Source organism: Peromyscus eremicus, chromosome 8a (genome assembly GCF_949786415.1).
Source record: "Peromyscus eremicus chromosome 8a, PerEre_H2_v1, whole genome shotgun sequence".
In the NCBI taxonomy this organism is placed as follows: Eukaryota; Metazoa; Chordata; class Mammalia; order Rodentia; family Cricetidae; genus Peromyscus; species Peromyscus eremicus.
The window spans coordinates 89,556,352-89,580,771 of record NC_081423.1 but is presented as its reverse complement, the minus strand read 5'-3'; the positions used below and the strand labels follow the sequence as shown (position 1 = coordinate 89,580,771).

Genomic DNA, 24,420 nt, shown 5'->3' with positions numbered 1-24,420 from the left:
AAACCTGTTCAAACATGGTTGAGATAATTAAGACTTTAAAATTACCTAAGCTAAGAGGAAATGAACTGCATTAAAACTACAATGGACTTTCAGCTGAGGGCTTGCCAGGTAAATCTTACCAAAAGAATCTAACCATAACATTTCTCTCTCGGTAATGCTAGCCAATAACAACCAGAATAAAAGTTTATCCATTATTACAAGGAATTGAGTCCATGCAGGAGATTCACTATGAAAAAAAAAAGAGGCCGGGCCAGGCGGTGGTGGCACACGCCTTTAATCCCAGCACTCAGGAGGCAGAGCCAGGCGGATCTCTGTGAGTTCAAGGCTAGCCTCATCTACAGAGCGAGATCCAGGCACCAAAACTACACAGAGAAACCCGGGGGGGGGGGGGGGGGGGTCGGCCTATTTTAGCAGACAACAATCAGGACACCTGTGTACATGTGAATATGAGAGAATGTGTGCTTGAAGACATCACAGAGAATCAAGATTAACTTACACAGTTAAAGAAACAGCAGGGGGTGGTGGTGCACACCATTAATCCCAGCACTTTTGAGGCAGAGGCAGGTGGAACTCTGAGTTCGAGGCCAGCCTGGTCTACAGAGTGAGTCCAGGGCAGCCAGAGCTACACAGAGAAACCTTGTCTTGAAAAATTTAAATAAAAAAAAAAAGAAAAGAAAAAAAGAAAGAAAGAAAGAAAAAGAAAAGAAATATTCACATAGAATACACAAGAGGTATAAAACCAAAAAGTCTATACATACTAAAATTAGTATTTAATAACACAACTTTATATGCAGACCAAATAAAATCCAGTAGGATCTGCCTTGTATGAGACTTTCCAAAAATACGGTTACATTTCTCTCATTCTGTATGTAATGTTACTGAGTAATTTTAAAAATGCAGATTTCATCTTCTCCAACTATATCTGACTCTTCAAAGACCAGATTTATGCTCAGAACTCAAATTAAAAAGCCTGAACATGGAAGTGAAGTGAAGCTGCCCAGCTGATAGCCACTGTCCACCTCACCATTTGAAGAGAACCCGAGCCCTGGCGTCATGAGGGAGTCTCTAAAGAAAGCGTCAAAACTGCCTTCCACGTGATGAGAAGGACTGGGTCATTGAAACTCACTTAAGCTGGAAGAGACTGCCCCTAACACATCGTAGCCTGACAGACCTCTCTCTGTTGCTAAAGGTCATGGCCAAGCTGCAGATCGGCTCCCTTCTACTTTGCAGTCACTCTCTCCTCTTTAAACTCCATCTTCCTTGGGTTTCTGTAGGGCCACGCCCTCCAGGGACTCCCTGCTACCTCCCTCCCTTTCTATCCAAAATCAGTCACCTTTTCAAAGCCCAGTGTGCCCTCATCCTACTCTCTAATAGATACCTTTGTTCCTGCATTCTCCATGCCCAGATGTGTAACATCAAATAACCTTTGACCTCTCCAACGTGACTCCAAATCAATGCTTCCAGGCATTATGCAAAAAGGCTCCACCATTCAGTTAGGTCTCCAAGCCAAAAGTTGAGTTACATTGACTGTTCCTGTCCCACAAACCGCCATCCCCCCACTATACTACCACAAAGCCCTGTTTTCTGGGGGCACTATGGGTTCCTACTACTGGTTAAGACATTTGCAACTCAACATTTTTAACCTGATTACTGTATAAACTTGAACATGGCGTTCTGTCTCTAATCTATTCTCCCTATCATTATATACAAAACTCTCATTTCATCAACTTTATCCCCTAATAAATTCTTAAAATTCTGTAATACATTTCTTAACCATCTTAGGCAATATATTCAAATTTTACTGCTATATTTAAATTTGAACCACCATCCCAAAACTTGACCATAATTGAACAGTCCTGAACATGAAGGCCACAGCCTTACAGCAGCAGGAGAATCTGCTGTGTCACTAACCAATGCCTTGATGTCCTAGACAACAAACACCTCAAAAAGCAGAGTTTCCTGCAGAAGACTGGCCATACGCTAAAGATGCAGATTTAGCCTTTCTACTAGAAACCACTATTTCTAACATCTCCTCTTCTTTTTTTTTTTTTTTTTTTTGTTTTGTTTTGTTTTGTTTTTTCGAGACAGGGTTTCTCTGTGTAGCTTTGCGCCTTTCCTGGAACTCACTTGGTAGTCCAGGCTGTCCTGGAACTCACAGAGATCCGCCTGGCTCTACCTCCCGAGTGCTGGGATTAAAGGCATGCGCCACCACCGCCCGGCTAACATCTCCTCTTCTTAAAAGGCTGGTACACTAAACTAAAATCCCAGCCACAGCCTCTCTCAAATATTAGAAGACTAATATCTGACAGCTGGAAGCTGGAGAGCTGGCTCAGTGATTCAGAGCTCTGGATGCTCTTCCAGAGGACCCGCACCCACATCAGGCAACTCACAACCTCCTGTATGTAACTCCAGTTCTGGGGACCTAACACTCTCTTCTGGCCTCCTTGGGGTGCCTGCACCCACATGCAAATAAATACCTGTACACAGACACACACAGAAACACATAATTTAAAAGAAAATAAATCCTAAAAGAAAACTTTGAAATCTAATAATTCAAAATACTTAAAATACAAAATACATTCAAAATGAACAAAGACAATTTCTGCCACTGTTTCACACCACATTTTGAATCAATCTTGAAGCCAATATAATGTCAGCCTTCCCAGGAGGCAAAAACAGCCAACAAAATTTCCACTGTTGTAAAACCACTTTGTCTACCTGATAAGAAATGTGGTTGTAACCAATGCCCGCATTAGTTAGGTCAAACCTCTGAAGAGATATTTTCATTTTCAAATACCAAAGCTATAGAGTAAATTTGATTTCATGAGATCTTTCCCACTACATGAACAAGGATGAGCCCAGTAAAATTAACTATTGGGAGTTTTTAGACAACAGTTTAGATTCCACTGTGTTTGGTTTGCTGATGCCGAGTGGAGAAGTGAGGTAACACACGGTAGCTGTGCTCAGGGCTGGGATGTGACACACATCCTACTCCCACACTAGGCCTGCCAGGCAGCTGGGCACTAGACAGTCGGGCATGCAGACCAGTTAGCCTTGCCACTGCACAGTTCAATGGAGATCACAGCTTCAGTTCCTGTCTAGTCTTCGGATTTTAAGATTTATTTTTATTATTTTTAATTGTGTGTATGTAGAAGGCATAAATGCATGTATGGCAGGTGCTCTCAGAGGCCAAAGTGTAGGATCCACTGAAACTGGGGTTATAAGCAGTTGTGAACCACCTGATGTGGGTTCTGGGAATAGAACTTAGGTGCTCTGTTGTAGAATATTATTTTAAGGTGTGTTACTTTGGTTTATGTTGCATTTAACTCTGTGAAGCTGTGTTACTGTGCCTGTCTAAAACACCTAATGGTCTTAATAAAGAACTGAATGGCCAGGGGTGGGAGTGGGCATTGAAGGGTAGAGGATGGGGAATGAGAACATAAGGAAATGGGATGGTCGAGATGGAACAGGGATGGAGTGGGAAAGCAATGAGAGAGATACCATGATGGACGGAGATATCATGCAGACAGAGAGAAACCTAGTTCTAGGGAAGTTGCCAGGAATCTCCAAGGATGACCCCGTCTTGGACTACTAGAAATAGTGGAGAGGGTGCCTGAACTGAACTGGCTTGTCCCAGTGATCAGTTCGGTGAATATCCTAACTGTCATCACAGAACTTTTCTCCAATGACTGATGGAAGCAGATGCAGAGATCCACAGCCAAACACCAGGCAGAGCTCCAGAAGTCCAGTCAAAGAGAGAGAAGAGGGATTCTATGAGCAAGTGCATCAGGATCATGATGGGGAAACCTGCAGAGACAACCAAACCAAACTAGTGGGAACTCATGAAAGTTGGATCAATGGCTGCGGAGCCTGCATGGACTAGGCCCTCTGCATGGACTAGGCCCTCTGCATGAGACAATTGTGTAGCTTGATCTGCTTGGGGGGCCCCCTGGCGGTAGAATCAGAATCCATCCCCGGTGCATGAGGGGGCTTTTTGGAGCCAACTACCTATGGTGGGACACCTCTTGCAGCCTTGAGGCAGGGGGAAGAGCTTGGACTTGCCTCTACTGGATGTGCCTCCCCATAGGAGGCATTGCATTCTTGTGGGGAGGAATGGGGGTTGGATTGGGGGGGGGAATCTTTGATTAGTGTGTAAAATGAATGAAAAATTCTTAATAAAAAAAACAAAAACAAACAACAACAACAAAAAAAGAACTGAATGGCCAATAGCAAGGTAAGAGAGAGGACAGACGGGGCTGGAAGGTAGAAAGAACAAATGGAAGGAGAAATCTGGGAGAAGAAAAGAAGAATTGAGAGAAGGAGGAGGACTTCAGGAACTAGCCACCCAGCTACACAGCCAGACATGGAGTAAGAGTAAGATTTACAGAAGAGAGCAGGAAAAGCTCAGAGGCAAAAGGTAGATGGGATAATTAAGAAAAGCTGACAAGAAACAAGCCAAGCTAAGGCCAGGCATTTGTAATTAGGAATAAGCCTCCGTGAGTGATTTATTTGGGAGCTGGGTGGTGGGCCCCACAACACAGCAAAAACAAACAACAACAGTCCTCTACAAGAACAGTACATGAACTTACTCTCTGAGCCATCTCTCTAGCTCTAAAGTCTTACTTCTTTAAAAGTGTATCTCTCAGAATTGAATATATTTCTTCCAAGGTAGGATCAATGAATGCATATCAACATGTGGCCTAAGTTTGTTCCTGAAGAACCTTGAAGGCTTCTGTGAAGTTCCATGAGATAAAGTAAACAGTCTCACTCTGTAACTGAGGCTAGCTCAGACACTGCTAGGTGGCCCAAGCTGGCTTTGAACTCGTGATTCTCTTGCCTTTGTTTCCTGAGTGTAGGGCTACAGATGATAACACTAGGTCCAACTCTCTGATAAGTTGCTGTGCTTTTGTTTCTGTTTTGACACAGGATCTTACTGTAACAGCCCTGCCTGGCCTGAAATTCATTGAGCTCCACCTGCCTTTACCTCTCAACTGCCCAAGTGCTAGGATTAAAAGCATGTGCCCCCATGGTGGGCATCTGGGAAGTTGTATTCATCCCAATATTCATATAGTGTTCTTTCCTAAGAAAATGGAATATGATAATAGGAACAAACACACATGCACATTATTCATGTATTAATGTGGTGATGTATTGTGTCCTCCAAAATATTGTGCACCCTAATAAAGTTTATCTGAGGATTGGAGGAAAAAGCCAGCCACTATATTAAACATAGGAGTCAGGCAATGGTAGCACACACCTTTAATCTTATCACTTGGGAGGCAGGGATCTGTCTGGATCTTTGGGAGTTCAAGGCCACACTGGGAACAGAGCCAGGTGTGGTGGCACAAGCCTTGAATTCCAATCTTAGTTAACCATAAAGGTCTAGAAGTCTGTACAGACAGACAGGAAGTGACAGAGCTGGGCAGAAAGAGAAAGTGATGTAGCTGGGGGGAGAGAGTAAATGAAAGGCAGAACAGAAAAGCATATAAGTGTGGGTATACAGGAAGTGGGTCTCTTTGGCAGAGGATCTCCAAATAGTAAGAATGTGGCTGGCTTCTTCGTGCTTTTTTGATCTCACAGCTTTTCACCCCAACACTTGGCTCCAGGTTTTTTATTAATAAGACCATTTAGCACTTCATCCTACATATTAATAAATATGATTTCATCGCAACAGACTACAGTCATAATCAATACAAGCCTTTTAAGATTTGCACAATGGGAGGCCAAGGAGACAGCTCAACAGGTAAAAGTGCTAGGGTGCCCTGAGTTCAATCCCCAGAACCCACACAAAGACTGCAGCTGTGGATGCAGTAGGCCACACTTGTGATCTCAGTAAGGGCAAGAGACAGGAGAATTGGCCAGAAGCTCGAGGATACAGTGTGGCAGCAAAACAAGAGAGACCCTGTCTCAAAATCAAGGTGAAAGGAGAGACCAAATCCTGAAGATTGTTCTCTAACATCACATGTCCACCTGGGCATTCGACAATTAACAATCAATGGCCCAGCACATATCTGTAATATAAATAACTCAAGAGAAAAAGGGAAAGGGTGACAAGTTCAAGACCAGCCTATGCTACACAGCAAAACTCTGGCCCCACAAAGAGAGAAAGGAGCACAACCAAAAAGGGCCATGACATAGTCCCAGAATAATGAAAATCAAGTCTATTGACCTGGAACATTTCATATGAGATACTTTCAAAGGTTCTATCACATTTAACCAACAAGCAGAGTGGAACAGTGTACTTTCTCATTTTCATCTGCTCTTTGTTATTTGGATATGCCCCTAATGAGTCTTCTGAATCTATTATTAATCATAAGGCAGCTTGCAGAAAAAAAAAATATTAGACTATATTTAAACAAAGAAATAGTTATAAAAATGCAATCATGTTTCATTGAGGTTCAATTTTGAGGGTTCATCCTATTTCACCTAAATGTAAAAAACTACTTTCAAAATAACAACCTTTTCAATAGTTTCACTCACTCACACTTTCATTTAAGACTACTTCTCTTACATTAATCAAATAATCTTTTGCTTTCAGCTCTTGCTTCGTGATTGTGACTAAAATATAAAAGATGACAGAGTACTTATAAATTGCTATAAAGCCGATTCATCATCAAACTATTTTCCTCTATAAAAATCATTTCATTCTTCAAAGAACTTTTAAAATATATGGCTTACTTCCATTTTTGTACATTTATTCCACAAATATTCTTTAAGTGCTTGCTATAGCCTGCACTCACTAGAAACCATCTCAGAGCAGGGACTAGTTCTATACTCCAAAAGTGTGCACAGCTGGTCCCAGACTAGATATTCAACACAGTTCTGTGAAATAGAGCCATGTACTAAACAGAACTCTTTGGGTTTTGATTGTTTGTTTTGAGACAGGGTTTCTCTGTGTAGCCCTAGCTGTCCTGGATCTCGCTCTGTAGACCAGACTGGCCTCAAACTCACAGAGACCCACCTGCCTCTGCCTCCCCAGTGCTGGGATTAATGGTGTATGCCACCACCTCCAGCTTCCTAAACACAATTCTTACTAGCATTTTCATTAAAGATAGAATACAGAGTGCCAAGGGTGCTGGCTCATACCTGTAATCCTGACATTCAAGAGGCAGAAGCAGAAGGACTACTGAGAGTTCAAGTCCATCATGGCCTACATATCAAGTTCTAGGCCAGCCAGGACTTACTTCATAACAAGACCCTGTTTCTAAATTAGTGAATTAGTTTAAAAATACAACTAGTGAAGAACAATTATTTTAATACCCATCTTCATTTAAGCATGTCTCCACTGTAAAATTAACATCACTCTAAAGGCAGACGAAGGAGAAGAGGATGGGAGGGAAAAGTGGGGTGGAGGGGAGAAAGGAGTAGAGGGAGTGAGGAGGGAAGGGGAGGGGAGAGAGAAGAGGAGAGGGGAGGGGAGGAAGGTGGTTCTCAAAGAACTTACTTGCTGACTTCTTTATACTGGGCTATCTCCTCAATATAAAGCAGGTCGTGCAACCGTGACTGATAGTTAGCCTTGGTCAATGATTTGTCTAAAACGGACTGTGTAAACAGCTGGTCAGCAGAAAGAGGAATTTGGTATCTGATCAGAAGGCTCTTCTCCAAGTCAGTAGTTTCATTAGGTTCAAAATCTACAATAGTCTTAGAAGAAGAATCCCAGCGCTTGGCTGTGGTTACCAGCTGCTGTTTTGCATGCATCAGATATTCAAGATCTAAAGGAAAACAAGAAACACATTTATAAAGGAACACGATGTTAAATTTTCAAGTGAATAAGTACTCATTTCTGTAGCAGTTTCATATACAAGAGCTAAAATTCTTAAAAATAAAACACAAAACTCATTGAAAGAGTTCTTTCCCATGCCTGACATATCTTCGATCATTTTAACAAAATAACATTACTAGGAATCCATGTGAGAACATCTTTTTATACAGTAGGCTAGTCATGCCACAAAGAGTTATTTTTGAGTTACCATTCCGAACTTAACTCTTCAGTCAAGAGACACCTGAACTGCAGGAGAAACCTGATCAATCCTTGTATGACAAAATGGACCGAGTGATGGTTAACAGTCACTTTCCTCCTCAGCCTGCCAGTACCTGCCCCATAAGAGAAAGAGAAGAACCAAGGCTTGAAAGTGTCAATCTTTGCTTGTGTGGCAAGCACAGAGCTCTCTGAACATCACCTTGCTACCAGCACCAATCTGTTAGAAGACATGGATGTACAACACTGCCAGCTCCTTGGAACATGTGATAGGAAGTCATCTGAATGCCACTTCCCAAAAGGCCATAAAACTCAGCAAAATTATACTGTAAGCAGGGCACAAAGTCAAAACCAGGAACTGTCAGGTTCTGGCATCTTTGAAAGAGATGCAACACAGACCAGCAAAGATGAGAGCCACAGAGCTCACGGTGCACCATCTGAGACTTACTGGGTAGAGCGTGCCCATCCAGAAAAGCAAAATTAGCCAAAAGGTAGAAAAGTGTTTAACTGACTCGTTAGACAAAGGTTCAGTTTTAATAGAAGAGGAAAGATGTAGCTTGAGTTTTCCTGCCTGGCCCACAGTCAGGATAAATCTCTCTCACCTGCCAGTCCCACAGCCGCTCAGACCCGACCAAGTAAACACAGAGACTTATATTGGTTACAAACTGTATGGCCGTGGCAGGCTTCTTGCTAACTGTTCTTACAGCTTAAATTAATCCATTTCCATTAATCTATACCTTGCCACATGGCTCGTGGCTTACTAGCATCTTCACATGCTGTTTCTCATCATGGCGGCTGGCAGTGTCTCTCTGACTCAGCCTTCCACTTCCCAGCTTTATTCTCCTCCTTGTCCCGCCTACACTTCCTGCCTAGCCAATGGCCAATCAGTGTTTTATTTATTGACTAATTAGCAACACATTTGCCATACAGAACATCCCACAGCAGAAAGACTTCCCTACTTCAGACAGAACTCAGGGGAAGTCTCCTCAAGCTACCCCTCAATTAGAACAGGCATGACTGCAATCTCCCGTTCAGTTAGTAGTCTGGCAAGTTTATTTATTGATTATTTTGTGGTGCTATAGATCAAACCCAAAACCCAACATAGTCTACCACTGAACTGACATAACACCCCAAGCTCTGATGTTACAACCTCTAAATGTCACATATGCATTATAAGCACTAATACAGTCATTCACAAAGAAACGTCGTAACATAGCAAGTATCTTAATAGCTTTTTGTTTGTTTTTTTTTTCTTTTTTTTGGGGGGGGGTTGTATCCTAATATCTTAATTAAAATATTTAAGGACCCTAATTTCTAACTTTTGATCCTTGTGAAAGCTTTTTTAAGAGTGTTGCTATTTCTTAGACAGCAACATAAGTACAGTTATCACAGCAATAAAGATGAACTGCCCATTAAAATTATACTTCAAACTACTCTAGGGGCTGGAGAGATGGCTCAGCAATTAAGAACACTTACTGTTCTTTTCAGAGGACAAGAGTCTGACTTTCAGCACCCATGACAGATGGCTCACTACCAGCTCCATGAGAACTGACACCCTCTTCTGACATCCATAGGTACAAACACACATGACATACACTAATAGACATACACACACACACTATAAATAAATAATTTTAAGTAAAAAATACACTATACTCAATCAGGCATGCCAACATGCATCCTTAATCTCAGCACTAGGGAGACGGAAAGGCAGGCAAATCTCTGTGAGCTTGAGGCTAGCCTGATCTACAGACTGAGTTCCAGGACAGCAGAGAACACAGAGAAACCCCGCCTCAAAAAACCAAAAATAAAAAATAAAATAAAAAAAAAGAAAGAAAAAACTTAGTGTGTAGAAGGATGTCTAACTTCTATTTTAAGGTGGGAAATTTACATTTCATAATTACTTTATAGATTTTATTTAAGTGACTTTAGACAATACTTCAAGCAACACATTCTCATGTCATTTAAAAATCACTGACTACTCCTATATCTGTTAAGGTGCTTGGAGGAAGAAAAAAAATTTAAAAAAAGACCAAAAACAGTATCCTGAGAATGCTATGGATGACATGTTAAAACCTGCACAAATTATACAGAAATTATACTTCTTTACTTTTGACTAGAAGTATTTAAACTTTGGGGATTTGGCATAAGCAACAGTATTTTTTGACATTTTATGTAGATAGCGTCATAATCTACACTTTGGTTTTTAGGAAATTCTCAGTGTCTTGAGTAAGCAGCCCCATAAAATTTTCAAACAATGTTAATTTTTGTCCCATTTCATTTTTTGGAGGTGTAGGGCAGGATCTCACTACGTAACCCAGGCTAACCTAGAACTCGTGATTGGTTCCCAAGCACTGGGATTAAGTGATGAGCCATCATACCTAGCATTTGTTAATGACTATGTAGGAGAGGGGAAAGTGTAGCAGTAGAGAGAAGACACTTGAAAACATCCAGGTGTGCCAGCCTCGGAAGGTCATGCATGTGAATGGTTGGTGGCCCCTAAGGAGCTTTACAGAACTCATTCTCCTGGGAACCTGAGTCAGACTTCTGCCTCTGTTCTTTATTCTTCCTTGTGTTTTTGTTTGTTTGTTGGTTGGTTGGTTGGTTGGTTTTGAAGGGGTTTTGGGGGGGGGATTTTTTGTTATTTTAGAGAGTGTTCTGATGAGCATCAAAGAAACTCCATATGCAGTTTTACTTTCTTTGTGGCAAGTTAGCCACTGGGCAAGAAACTGCCCTTGCCTCCGAGTTGGACAAGCAGGACACAAAAGAAAGTGACTGCTGAACTTTGTCAAGATAAGGTGGGACAGTCCTTCAAAAATCCTGCTTCACAGAAAAATCTGTCAGACATGCTAGGCCTATTGAACGCCCCAACATTGCAGAGGAACTTTGGGTGACTGTCCAGGTAGCCTGATGTCCCTGTCATTAGGTAACATTTTAACCTTCTGGGGTCTTTGATGGAGTTGAAGACTAAACAGTTATAATTATAGTTTTCCTTAGTTACAATAAATAAATTAGATATAAAACTTTAGACTCACCAAGATTAGATAGATATTTTCGCTAATTTTGCCAAATACAAATGGATTAGTGTTACTGTAATTCTTACGTATAACTGTTTTTGTTGTAGATAATCTTACTATGTTAAAGTTAAAATCTTACTTTTTAATTAGACAAAAAGAGGGAAATGCTGTGGAATAATTCTCTTGTATACTGTAAAGATTTGTCACTTGAATTGGTTTAATAAAACACTGATTGACCAGTAGCCAGGCAGGAAGTGTAGGTGGGGCAACCAAACTAAGAATGCTGGGAAGAGGAAGGGTGGAGTCAGGAGTTGCCAGCCAGATGCAGAGGAAGCCAGATGAGAATGCTGTACTGAGAAAAGGTACCAAGCCACAAAACATAGATAAAAATTATGGGTTAATTTAAGTGTAAGAGCTAGTTAGTAATAAGCCTGAGCTACTGGTCAAGCATTTATAATTAATATAAGCCTCTGTGTTGTGATTTGGGAAGTGGCTGCCAGGTATTTGCGAGTTGCTGGTGGGACAGAAACTTCTGCCTACAGTGTTCCTCTATAATAGCTCTATGGCTAGAACTTGCAGTCATCCCCCTGCTTCAGCTTCTCAGCTGTTAGAATTACAGGTGTGAGCCACCACACCTTGCTCACTCCTCTTACCTGACAAAGAAACAGTTAAACTGTGTAATGACATACTAATTTACAGTGCTTAAAGGTGATTACTTCTTGAGTCTCTCTTATGGAGAAGAAGGTAAGGTTCCCCCATGAGACACTGGACAACACCTGCTCCTACAGGTGTGCTCATTGTCATCCCCAGCTGTAGCTCCTGCACCCGAGATCATCAAAACCAGACTTAAGTAATGCTCAGGTTGCTGAGCAGCTCTTCATCCATGGTATGTATGTTCCCTTAACCTATACCAGGCCTAAAATGAATCACACTCTGGAAAAACAAAAAAATGAACAGGCTTGGACAATATTCACAAATCCACTTAAGAGTTTAATCATGCTTATTAACACTGCTCATTAACCAACTCTTGTAATACTAATCTCCAAGCAAACCTGATAGGAATTACAAACCTCAGGAATGTGCTACCCTGAGGTATGGCTAGTAGGCAGAAACTGTAAATACATATAAGAGAAATCCACAGAAAATTAAACTGAACTATACCGAGGGGGCACTTGCCTAGCATGGGTAAGAGCCTGCAATGAATCCTCAGCATCACCAAAAACTTAACCAACAGGATATACTTCACAACAAGGGCTGCCACTCTCAAAAATAGCCAGCTCTGGGCTAGAGAGATGGCTCAGAAGTTAAGAGCACTTGATGCTCTTCCAGAGGACCAGAGTTCAGTTCCCAGCACTCGCATTAGGCAGCTCCCAGCTGTCTATAACTCCAGCTCCAGGGAGCAAACAACTCTGTCCTCTGAGGACACCTCAACTTATTTGTGCATATCCACATGCAGACATGCACACCTACATATAATCGTAAGAATAAAAATAAATTTTTACAAAAATAGCCAATTCAACTAGAATAGCTAGTCTGACATAAGAAATACTTCCCAATATCCTTAGGCTCTCTGACATTAAGACTAGCAGCCTGCTTGCATTCCAGCCACATAGTTATTATCCATTATAATATAGTATCCAAAAAAAGCTTTGCTTTGAAATATGAAATGCAACCAATTTAAACAGTATCTTAAATGGGGCCTGGAGACTGCACAAGAAGATGGCGAGAGGAAAACAAAGCAGAGATGACTCAAAGGAATTCAATAAATGTAGTTTACTAAAAGCAGCTCCAGGGCTGGAGAGACAGCTCAGGGGTTAAGAGCACTGACTACTCTTCCAGAGGTCCTGAGTTCAATTCCCAGCAACCACATGGCAGCTCACAACCATCTATAATGAGTTCTGGTGCCCTCTTCTGGCCCGCAGATAGAACACTATATACATAATAAACACTGTATATATAATTAATAAATAAATAAATAAAGCTTTTTTAAAAAAAAAAAAAAAAAAGCAGCTCCATTTACCTAACAGTACGATAAAATGCTTCCTAATTTCAAAGTTAGGCCCTACACTTTTCCTTAGAAAACCAAAGCTTTGGCCACTCACATTAAAAAGAAACCGTAAGCACACAGTAGCTCCCAACTAGCACTTCTGTCCCCATTTCACTATACTTCTCCCCATACTGCTACCCAGAGGCAACACAAAGCCTTCTTGGCTATGCCAACCACTAGCCCCTATTCTCCCTCTTTAAGAGGCTAATAAAAAGCTGAAACACACACACACACACACACACACACACACACACACACACAGGCTGAAACATAACTACATATGCACACAAAGCTATGGCAGATATGGTGGTCCACGCCTTTAGTCCCAGCATCTGAGAGACAGAGACAGGCAGATCTCTGTGAATTTAAGGTCATCCAGGGCTACACAGAGACCCTGTCTCAAAAAAAAAAGGTATGAAATTATCAAAGAACAAACTTAACAAGTAAATAGTAAAAAACAAAACCAAACTTGTTTCTTAATTGGACAGTGATGGCACACATCTTTAATCCCAGCAAAGGGGTGGGAGGGTGAGGCAGATCTCTATGAGGTCAGCCTGGTCTACAGAGTGAGATCCAAGACAGCTACACAGAGAAACCCTGTCTCACGGGGGAGAGGGGGGTGATACCCCACATAACCACACTGAAACTGTGAAGGCAGCAAGCAGCTTCTCCACGTGCAGTCATTCATTACATTGACCTTTGATGACAAACTTTAAAACCTTCTTTTTCTAAGGTGTTGCTGCTCATACAATGCTCATGGACAAAAGATATGTGTCCTTAGTTTGCCATCCACTTTGGCAATTGGAAATCATTTTTAGGGTGGACTCAATTTTTGTTATCATGTCTTGCTAGATTCACAGCAGAGAAATGAATACCATGCTTCCAGATTCAAACCTAAGAATAAATTTTAAATACACTGCTTCCAGACGTCCAAAACACAATTCCAAATCAACATCTCCAAACTCTCCTATCAGTGGAAGCTGTGTAAACAGTATGCAAGGAAAGCCGACTAACTTCCTTTCCTCACAGGTGCCTTTTACTACACTTTTTGTGAGTCGTATCTTCAAATTTACCCAAAGACAATTTTAATAAAGAGCAAATTTTTCTAAACCTCAATAATCAGGAAAACAACTAAGGGGGAAAAAAAAAGAAAAGCACAGTTGAAGTCACATACTTACTTCTTCAACAGTTTGAGGGTTACCATATAACTACATTCCCTCATGGCCCATAAATGGACATTGCAGATAATACCAATAGTGTGAAAAAAAAGGAAAAAAAAAAATCAAGCTAGAGAGATGGCTCGGGGGTTAAGAGCACTGAATGCTCTTCCTGAGTTCAATTCCCAGTAACCACATGGTGACTCACAACCATCTATAATAGGATCTGATGCTCTCTTCTGGACTGCAGGTATACATGCAGAACATTTATACATAAAATATAAATACATAATTTTTTTTTTTATTTTTCAAGACCGTTTCTCTGTGTAACAGTCTTAGCTGTCCTGGAACTCACTTTGTAAACTAGGATGGCCTTGAACTCACAGAGATCTACCTGCCTCTGCCTCCCAAGTGCTGGGATTAAAGGCATGCACCACCACCACCTGGCTTAAATAAATAAAATTCAAAAAAAAAAAAATGAAATCTATGGAGTCGTGTTTTTAATTCAACTCAAAAGCTAAATTAACTAAGGAAGAAAGAGTCTTTAGTTCAACAATTAACAATGAACTAGGAGAATACCATCTGTCATACAACTGGACTGTGAGTCCCCGAGTCCCACTAAGGCAGTGAAATACCATCATCATCATCAGTCTGAAGAGCACAGCCAGCCTTTGGTAGCAGAAGCACACTAGGACTGAGAGACAGTGAGCAGCACTCCTTACCAAACGAGCTGCAAGTAACATCAGTGGAAATGGCCCAGTAGAGCCAAATGTCTAACTTCATGGAAGAAAACTATTTTCCAGTATTATTTAAGGATAAAACTTGCTTGCTTACCAGTGTGCTGGCTAGTTTTCTATCACCATGATGAAAGCTGGAGTCATTTGAGAAGAAGTGAAAAACTGCCTCCATGGTTTGATCTGTAGACAGGTCTATAGTGCATTTTTTTAATTAGAGATTGGTGTGGGAGGGTCCAGCCGATTGTGGGTAGTATCACCTCTGGAATGGTAGTCGTGCCACCCCTTTCTATAGGAAAGCAGGCTGAGCAAGCACTCCTCCATGATCTCTGCATTAGCTCCTGTCTCCAAGTTCCTTCCCTGTTTGAGTTCCTGTCATGACTGCCTTCAGTCATCAACTGTGAACTGGAATGTAAGAGAAATAAACCCTTTCCTCCCACAAGTATTTCTGGTCATGGTGTTTAACGCAGCAAAAGCAAGCTCAGAAAGAAACTGTACGACGAGTGAGATAATGCTGTAATAGACTTGACCATGTTTTGGGAGGATTGTAGAAGGACTTTGGAACTTTGGGCTGGAAAAGCCACTGAGTGCTCAGAGCTCCATGGGCAGTTTTGTGGGCCTTAGAAAAATAGTGCTAAGAACAAGCCAGTAAAGCATCAATCTTCCATGGCCACCATCTCAGTTCCTGCTACCAGGTTCTTGCCTTAAGGTTCTGCCCTGATTTCCCTGGATGATGGACTATAAACTTTAATACAGGATAAACCCCTACCTCCCCAAGTTGCTTTTAGTCATGGTATGTTATCACTGCAATATAAACCCATTGACAACACCAATAATAAATTGCCAATCAAGTAGAAGAAGCAAGCAGTAGAGATAGACGCTTCCCATTCAAATTCCAGTTTCATTTCATCACTAAATTTCTTTGCATGCAAAACCAAACTATATTGAAACTCATAACATAATGAAAACAAGATAGACCCCAGACCCGATTCAGTTCCAAACTATGTTCTCAGACCTGTGCCTGGAACAAGACTTTTCTCTTTACTGTAAACCAGGGACATCCCAATAATGAATAAGCTGAGCAGGAAGTAAAAAAGACTCTGTTGTCACCTGCAAACAACTCGGCAAAGTAACTGTCTTGCTCTTGTGTTTCTGGATGTTGTCCACACAGGCAGTACAGGAAATGACAGAAAATACAATACTGCCAATTCCTTTCTAGCAGCTCAGAGTAAGTAGGGAACAGAACAGTAGTTATACTTCATCAAGGTTTTACCCTCAAATTCTTTGGTGACAAGAACTCTGTACTAATAGTTTTAAAAAGACTGACTATAAAAATAATTTAAGGGGGCTCGAGAGATGGCTCAGAGGTTAAGAACACTGACTGCTCTTCCAGAGGTTCTGAGTTCAATTCCCAGCAACCACATGGTGGCTCACAACCATCTGTAATGGGATCTGATGCCCTCCTCTAGCATGCAAGCATACATGCAATAGAGTACTCATACACATAAAATAAATAAATATTAAAAATAATAATAATAATTTTTAAAAAATTTAAGGAGACTGGAGAGATGATGAAGTAGTTAAAAGCGCTGGCTGCTCTTCCAGAGGACTTGGGTTCAATTCCCAGCATCCATATGGCAGCTCATAACCAGTTATAACTCCAGTCCTAGGCAATCCAATGCCCTCTTCTGGCCTCTGTGGGCACCAGTCATGCATGTGATGAACAAACAGATATGCAGGCAAAATATTCACAGACAAAAATAAAATAAAATAATTGGAGGGGGGTAGGAGTTTCAAGAGAAACAAAAGTTTCTCTGTGTAACCACCCTGGATGCCCTGAATGCGCCAGGTGTGGTGGCACACACCTTTAATCCCAGCACTTGGGAGGCAGAGGCAGGTGGATCTCTGTGAGTTTGAGGCCAACCTGGTCTACAGAGCGAGATCTAGGACAATTAGGGCTGTTACACAGAGAAGCCCCACCTCAAAAAAACAAAAAGAAAACAAAAAAAAATTTAAATTTAAATTTAAAAGCCACTGAAACAGGAAACAAATATTATAGTATGACTATCCTGTCTTTGTTACTCAAGAATTCTGTTAGGACTCAAAACACATCATACAGAAACAAAAACATTTATGTACCCAAAAAACACTGGAATTAAAAAAGAGTAAGATATTCAATGATATCAATTTTAAGAATAAGAAAACTAAGCCTGGGGGCTGGAGGGATAGTTCAATTGTTAGGAGCACAGGCTTATCTTCCAGAGGACCCAGGTTCAATTCCCAGAAACCATATGGCAGCTCACAGCTGTCTATAATCCAACTCCAAGTGATTTGACATCCTCACACGGACATACATGCAAGCAAAACACCAATGCACATAAAATAAAAATATATAAATCACTAGGAAGGAAGGAAGGAAGGAAGGAAGGAAGGAAGGAAGGAAGGAAGGAAGGAAGGAAGGAAGGAAGGAGAACAGAGCTGGATGTAGTGGTGCAAACCTTTAAACCTAGCACTGTAGCATGAGTCTTAACAGGTCTTACTAATAAAAACAAATCCGGGCTGGGTATTGGGGTGAACGCTGGAAGATCAGAGAAGCAGAACAAGCCACAGCCACCTCACCTTGCCAATTCCTCAGCTGATCCTGTTTCCTCAGGCTGGAAGCCTCTGTGTCCTCATCCGAATGGATCTCAGCTGAACTGCTTCTCAAAAGCCTCAAAGCTTAACCAGCTCTAGTTCCTCATCCTCACACCTTAAATACCTTTCTGCCTCCTGCCATTACGTCCTGGGATTAAAGGCGTGAGTCACCATGCTTAGCTGTTTCCAGTGTAGCTTTAAACTCACAGAGATCCAGGCGGATCTCTGCCTCTGGAATGCTAGGATTAAAGGCGTGTGCTACCACTGCCTATCCTCTATGTTTAATATTGTGGCTGTTCTGTTCTCTGACCCCAGATAAGTTTATTAGAGTGCACAATATTTTGGGGAACACAATACCACCACACAGCACTCAGGAGGCAGAGGCAGAAGGGATCTTATGAGTTCAAGGACAGCCTGGTCTACAGAGTAAGACCTTGTCTCGAAAAAGAAAAAAAGAACAACAGAAGAAGAAAACTGGGGCTGGAGACATGGCTCTCTCACACCCATGGTGTACACACACACACACACACACACACACACACACACACACACGCAGAAAGAAGAAAATTTTCAAATCTAGAACTGGACTGGCAAGATGGCTCAGTGAATAAAGGCACTGCCACCAAGCCTGACAATCTGAGTTTGAGCCCTGGGATCACATGGTGGGAGAGAACTGACTCTCAAAAAGTCCTCTGACCTCCACACATGTTCTACGGCATATGTGTGCCCCTCTCCCAATCAATAAAGTAACCTGCTTGGTGGCAAGCATCTTTATCCGCTGAGCCATCTTGCCAACCTGAAAACAACACTTTTAAATGCCTACTATGAGCTAAACCTGACAGACTTCCTGCTAGTCCTCATACTCATCTAAGGAAGGTACACTAGCTCTATTCTCTAGATGTTTCCCCTTCAAGCTGGAGATATTAAGACCTCTACCCAGAGCCTCAGAGACAAGTAGAAAACCAGGATTCCCATCCAGCTCTGTGTGATCTCATTACCTACCACTCCTCTTCCAGAAGCAAAACACACAGACAGCTGTCAAAGTGCCCCTCTTCCCTAGCCCATCAGAGTATCCTGAAGTCACCGTCACTACTTTGACTCATCAGCTGTTCTACCTGCAACACTCCCCCTTTTTTTTTTTTTTTTTATTTCCAAGACAGGGTTTCTTTGTGTAACAGCCCTGGCTGTCCTGGAACTCAATCTACAGACCAGGCCGGCCTCGAACTCACAGAGATCCGCCTGCCTCCCGAGTGCTGGGATTAAAGACGTGCACCACCACCGCCTGGCTTCCCTTAACTTTGTATTGCAGACATTTAACACCCACTAGTGTGGATTCTTAACATTTATGGGAAAACAAGCCATGATTATTAAAGCACTACTCTAAGAACAAACTTCTAAAACAAAATCCACCTAGATGCTAAAGAGAGGAGTTCCTTTTCTTCTCTTTCTACAATTCCAACCTTCCCCTAACTTCAAACAGTGCAATTCTGAAGTCCTGTGAGTGCAGTCAGGTCCATTCCTAAAGATCTGCCCAGGACCAAGTCCTCACAACACCTACAACATTTACCATCTAGTCCTTTCATCGAAAGATTTGTTATACCCTGTGCTTTTATTTGTATTTTATCTACTGGCATATCTATTTTTGGCTATGGAAATTAACATATTTTTGTTCTTACTGAGAAAAGTGACAAAATTACATACAAGTAAATAAAATGTAAATGAGATCAAACGGGGCAGAAAATGAGACAAAATGAAGCCTGGGTTACATTAGCATACACAAAGACGACATCGCCTAACAACAAAAGCTTGGCACAAATATTACTAAAGTGAAGGCCAGTCATGGTCATATATACTTGTAACTCCAGCACTGGGGAGGCTGAGGCAGAAGACTTGAGACTTCAAGGCCAGCCTAGGTTACTTAGTGAGACTCAGTGCCAGAAAAATAAAAGACGGATGGATGGATGGATGGATGGATGGATGGATGGATGGATGGATGGATGGATGGACAGATGGATGGATGGATAAGTAAGTAAGTATATCCATTAACCTCAACTTGCAGGGGGAAAAAAAGAGAAAGAAGAGTTCCACTGCCCAGTTACCACGTCCAAACCACAGCATCCTAGTGTCTGCTCATGAAAAGAAAACTATTCCAGGTTCTAATGAATGGGACACTGGAACTTGGGGCAAGCATCCTCTACATTATGGTTAGTTCCAGTAAGCACAGTACCAAGTTTCATATCGCTTACTACATGGTGTCATCAAAGCAATCTTTAATCATTTGTTTAATACATTAAAGCACCTAGAATCCAACCAAGAGCCATGGAAGTGTGGGCTGGCATGCCTTTTCCCTGTCCTGTTGGATTTAGGCATCAAATTTAGGTACAGGCTGGCATGCCCTTTCCCTGTCCTGTTGGATTTAGGCATCCAATTTAGATACAGGCACCAGCAACAGTATACAAAGCAAGTCAGCTGCAGCAGCAAGCATGCAGGCACTTCTGTGCTGAAACAGGGAGCCTTCCCAAAGCACCAAGCAGATCCTGCTGAGACACCTTGCCCTCCTTAACAGCAGTGAAGGCATCTGCCGCTGACTCACGACTGATATTGAGGGCTTTTCCTTCAGAGATAATGTAGTAACATCAGCAAAGCTAACTAAACAGTCAGTAGGAAATGGAAATAGACACTGTAGATAGATACGTCATCACCCTTAGAAAGACATTCTAGTCAAACAAGTACTAAAAGGTCTGTCTGTGCTAAAACCATCTTACTTTAACAGGAAATTGCTAGACCAAAACAGACCTAATTATCTACTCGTGTAAGGTAAGTTTAGGGGACTTCAAAGCAAGATTTGCCTGATGACTGCAGGAACAGATCAAGGCACAACCTGACCCATTTTATGGTCATTACCCAGTGAATAAGCCAATTAACATGGGAATTTTTCCTTTTTATTCCCTCCCTATCTGTGAAATATTTAGGGGTCAATACATATCTTTCAATCTTGCCTTTTAATACATTGTATCGGGGGGAAAAAAGTCTAAATATTACCTTCTGTAGAAGCTGCATCAATCATTACTCTTTGCATGAGTACTGGCTCCAATCCAAAGTCGAAAACTATGGTTTGGCGAAAAGTTCCAAATATTTCTGTGTTAAATGCTATCCCGACTTTATACACGTAATGATCTAATCCATTTTGGGCCATCTTTCCTCCTATCCATTCTTGACAGTTTTCAGGGACTTCTTGTGATACCTGGGTAGTACTATCTCCGGCAGATATGGCAATGATACTAAAATGAGGACGATGAGCATCATAAAGCAATGCTACCCGATACAGCATTCTTGCAGGCTACAAGGAAGTTAAAATAATTCATTGAGTACACGGGGGTGAAAATTCAATTGTAACTGGGCTCTTCAATGACAATATTCCCGGAAGGGCCTGCTACTCCCCATGTTTCTAAGATACTATGATGTCTAACAAACTGTGTTCACAAGCTTTTTAAGAAGAAAACAAAAACCAAAACAAAAACAAAACAATGGTTAAATCAAAGTCTCTACATGATATACGTATGCTACATCATCAGCCTCCCTGGACCTTCTGCATACGTTCATCTTTCTTTCCCTGTGGCAAAATCTGCCACCTTGGATCAACCTCTAACTGTGTGACAGAGCCTCATGGAGGAAGCCTTCACAGGAGGACAGTTACCTCTGAGAGCACTGGACTGGGTTCAGGGCTGAAGCTAAACATTCCATCTCAAGAAGCAGATGGTGCCGAGAAGAAATACCACTAAAAAGAACACAAACTTCTCCACCAAACAGATTCACTGAAAGGTTAACTCTACTCCAATCTTAAACTGCGACCATCATAATTTAAGATGAGAAGCACTGCAGAAAATGTCTCTCATTGAAAACCTGCTCTCTAGGGCTGGGGATATAGCTCAGTGGTAGAACACATGCCTAGCATGGGCAAGGCCCATGAAACACAAAATATAAAAATAAAATAAAATAAAAATGCACATTATTACAGAATTTGTGACTTTATCAACTGAAATCCTATAAAAATAGGTCTTCATTTAAAAAAAAAATCTTAGAACTGCCAGATTAAATAATTCAAATATCAAACAGTTCATTGTAAGCCATGAACCCCATCCTATGTTCCAAGTTTAGAAGGTAATGTATGTCAGACTTCTTTACCAAGTAAATAAGAAAGTGTCCTACATAGCTAAATGGATCTTACTTCAAAGTGGAAAAAGGATATTTAATGACTGAAATACAGAAACCCACTTTGGCACAATACAGTCTATATAAAATGTATTCAGAGTAAATCATTTTTAACTCTCTCTTAAAAGACATTTAAAGTCCAATAAATAAGCTTCAAGAAACTGAACAAATCTGATAATCTTTAATTAGCATGGGGTTCATACCTTACAGGTCAGAGCAAAGGTCCATGTCTGGTGAGATTTTTTGGTGTTGACGGTGACCGACAGGTCAGGGTTGTGCTCCACCTGAACTCCCTCTATGCATTCGCTAAGCTGAAAGCAAAGAGCAATTCCTGTTACAGTCTGAGGGTAGAAACCCAAGTGAGAAGCCAGCAAAGTAACAAGTGTCAGCCATGAGCACAGATGGAGTGCTTGCTGACCAAGGGATTTCACACACTCCTTCCCAGCCATTCTTACAAGAGTGACATGTGATGCAGCCAGAAGAAAATTAACAACCAAAACCTGAGAATCAAAACACCCCTAAATGAAGGTCATTACTGTAGGAGTTGCATACGTCCAGACAAACATTCATTTCTGCCTTTCACTTTAACAAATAAGCCAGCTTCTCTTACTAAAAACACCACTTTATTAAGAACACATTCTCAGCCAGGTGGTGGTGGCACACACCTTTAATCCCAGCACTGAGGAGGCAGAAGTAGGTGGAATTTTGTGAGTTTGAGGATAGCTTGATCTACAAAGTGAGTTCCAGGACAGCCAGGGCTACACAGAGATACTCTGTCTCAAAATATAAAAACAAAAAAAACAAACAAAAAAATAGAAAAACAAAGTGTTCTTAGTAGACTAAAGAAATAGCTACACTGAAGGGGGGGGGGGAAGCAAAGATCAAACAGTAGACTGCTAGAGCCAGAGCCACAGCAGGTAGTCAGTTCTTACCACTTTCTCGGGAGACAGCGAGCTCATCCACTTCTCTATCAAGGTCTCCATGTAGCTGCCCGAGAGCTGTTTGTTCTCATTTTGCTGCTTCAGTTTTATTAACCGGGAGGCGTATCTTTTCTGCCATTCTGCTAATTCTTCCTGGGAATGTGCTGAAGTACACTGGGCACCATACCTACAGATTCCTTGCTCTAAAAACCTAAGAGGAATAGGAAAGACTGTTTTATCAACATTCAACGTTTGTTGTGTAGGAGGGAAGACTTGAGGGTCTTTCGAGACGGGTTTCTCTGTGTTGCCCTGGCTGTCTTGGAACTCGCTCTGTAGACCAGGCTGGCCTCAAACTCAGAGATCCGCCTGCCCCTGTCTCCTGAGTGCTAGGATTAAAGGTGTGTGTCACCACTGCCCAGCTTGTTCAACCATTTAAGGATATCTTCCACCATTTGCCCTCTTCCTCCTCAGTATTTTTGTCTCAGTCAGAAGACAAAAACCTTGAGAGGCCGGATTTATTACTGCCAAGTCCAAAGAAGGGAGAAGAGGGTGGCAGACGAACACTCATGACAGTCAGGGCAGCAACCCCGACTCCAGTACCCCCTGACTTTGTGCTTAGGAACACGGCAAGTTTAAAGCACAATAACATATTGAGACCCCTCTGGCCCAAATAAGATATTGAAGACATGCTTCCTTTGTGCTCCCTTAGACAACAGAATCTTCCTGAAGCAGTACTGACATCCAGTGGACTAGCTGTTCACACAGCCATGGCCTGAGTTCCCCAGACGGCATGAACTCCAGACACGCTCTGCATACTAGGCACCTCACAGCACCACCTCTACCTTTACCTTCCAAGGTGATGCTTGTCTCTTTCTCTATTACTTCACTAAAACTACTAGCTACTGTTAAGTCCCGAAAAAATTCAGGATGAAAGCTTCATAGTTTAGAGTCACAAACTCATACCACAGTTATTCAGTTCTTCAAGAGTTAAATCGAGAAATGTTGACTTCAAAGGACAAAGAGCTAATGACGCCTCAGTGTCTGTGATTCTGAACACTCAGCTTACCAGCTGGGGCTGGAGCTCCATGGTACATCACTTGCCTAGCCTGAGTGAGGGCCTGGATTCAACCCACAACTTCAAACACTAGTGATAAGAGACAACAATAATATAGTGCAGATTTCAATCAGTCGGATTTTGAGTGTTCTTAGCACAAAGAAATTATACATGTTTAAGGTGAAACTGTTTTGGTCCCTATACAATACACATACATATCAAATATTACATATACAAACATACACACAAAAAATTAGACGTCACCCAAAACTCATGGTTTTTATAAAAGAAAACTGATAATCTGATGATCAAAATAAGAAAACCAAATTGCTTTGATCATTAATTTTTAAAAAACTACTTTAAGGTGGTAGCACATGCCTTTAATCCCAGCACTTGGGAGACAGAGCCAGGCAATCTCTATGGGTTCAAGGCCAGCCTGGTCTATAGAGCAAGATCCAGGACACCAAAACTACACAGGAAAACCCTGTCTAAAACCATTTAAAAATTGATGAAAGATCCTCTGAGAATAAAATTAAAGTACATTTAACAAAACAAACAAGACCAATATAATATATGGACACTTTAAACTGGAAAACACACTCTAGATGAACCCCGCCGGTTCATCTCCCCAGTGTCTCCAAAGCATCCAAAGCGAACGTGAAGCATG

General features: G+C 41.5%; 1 protein-coding gene across 1 annotated transcript in view; it reads right to left on the bottom strand.

The window, feature by feature from the left end:
* Helz (helicase with zinc finger) overlaps nucleotides 1–24,420 on the bottom strand; it is a 154,959-nt gene that overhangs the window by 75,228 nt on the left and 55,311 nt on the right. The window contains exons 10-13 of the mRNA XM_059272014.1: nucleotides 22,712–22,910; nucleotides 21,983–22,090; nucleotides 20,610–20,907; nucleotides 7,445–7,712 (exon numbers count right to left, since the gene is read on the bottom strand). Coding sequence (XP_059127997.1) covers nucleotides 7,445–7,712; nucleotides 20,610–20,907; nucleotides 21,983–22,090; nucleotides 22,712–22,910 — 873 coding nt within the window. The remainder of the gene's footprint in view (nucleotides 1–7,444; nucleotides 7,713–20,609; nucleotides 20,908–21,982; nucleotides 22,091–22,711; nucleotides 22,911–24,420) is intronic.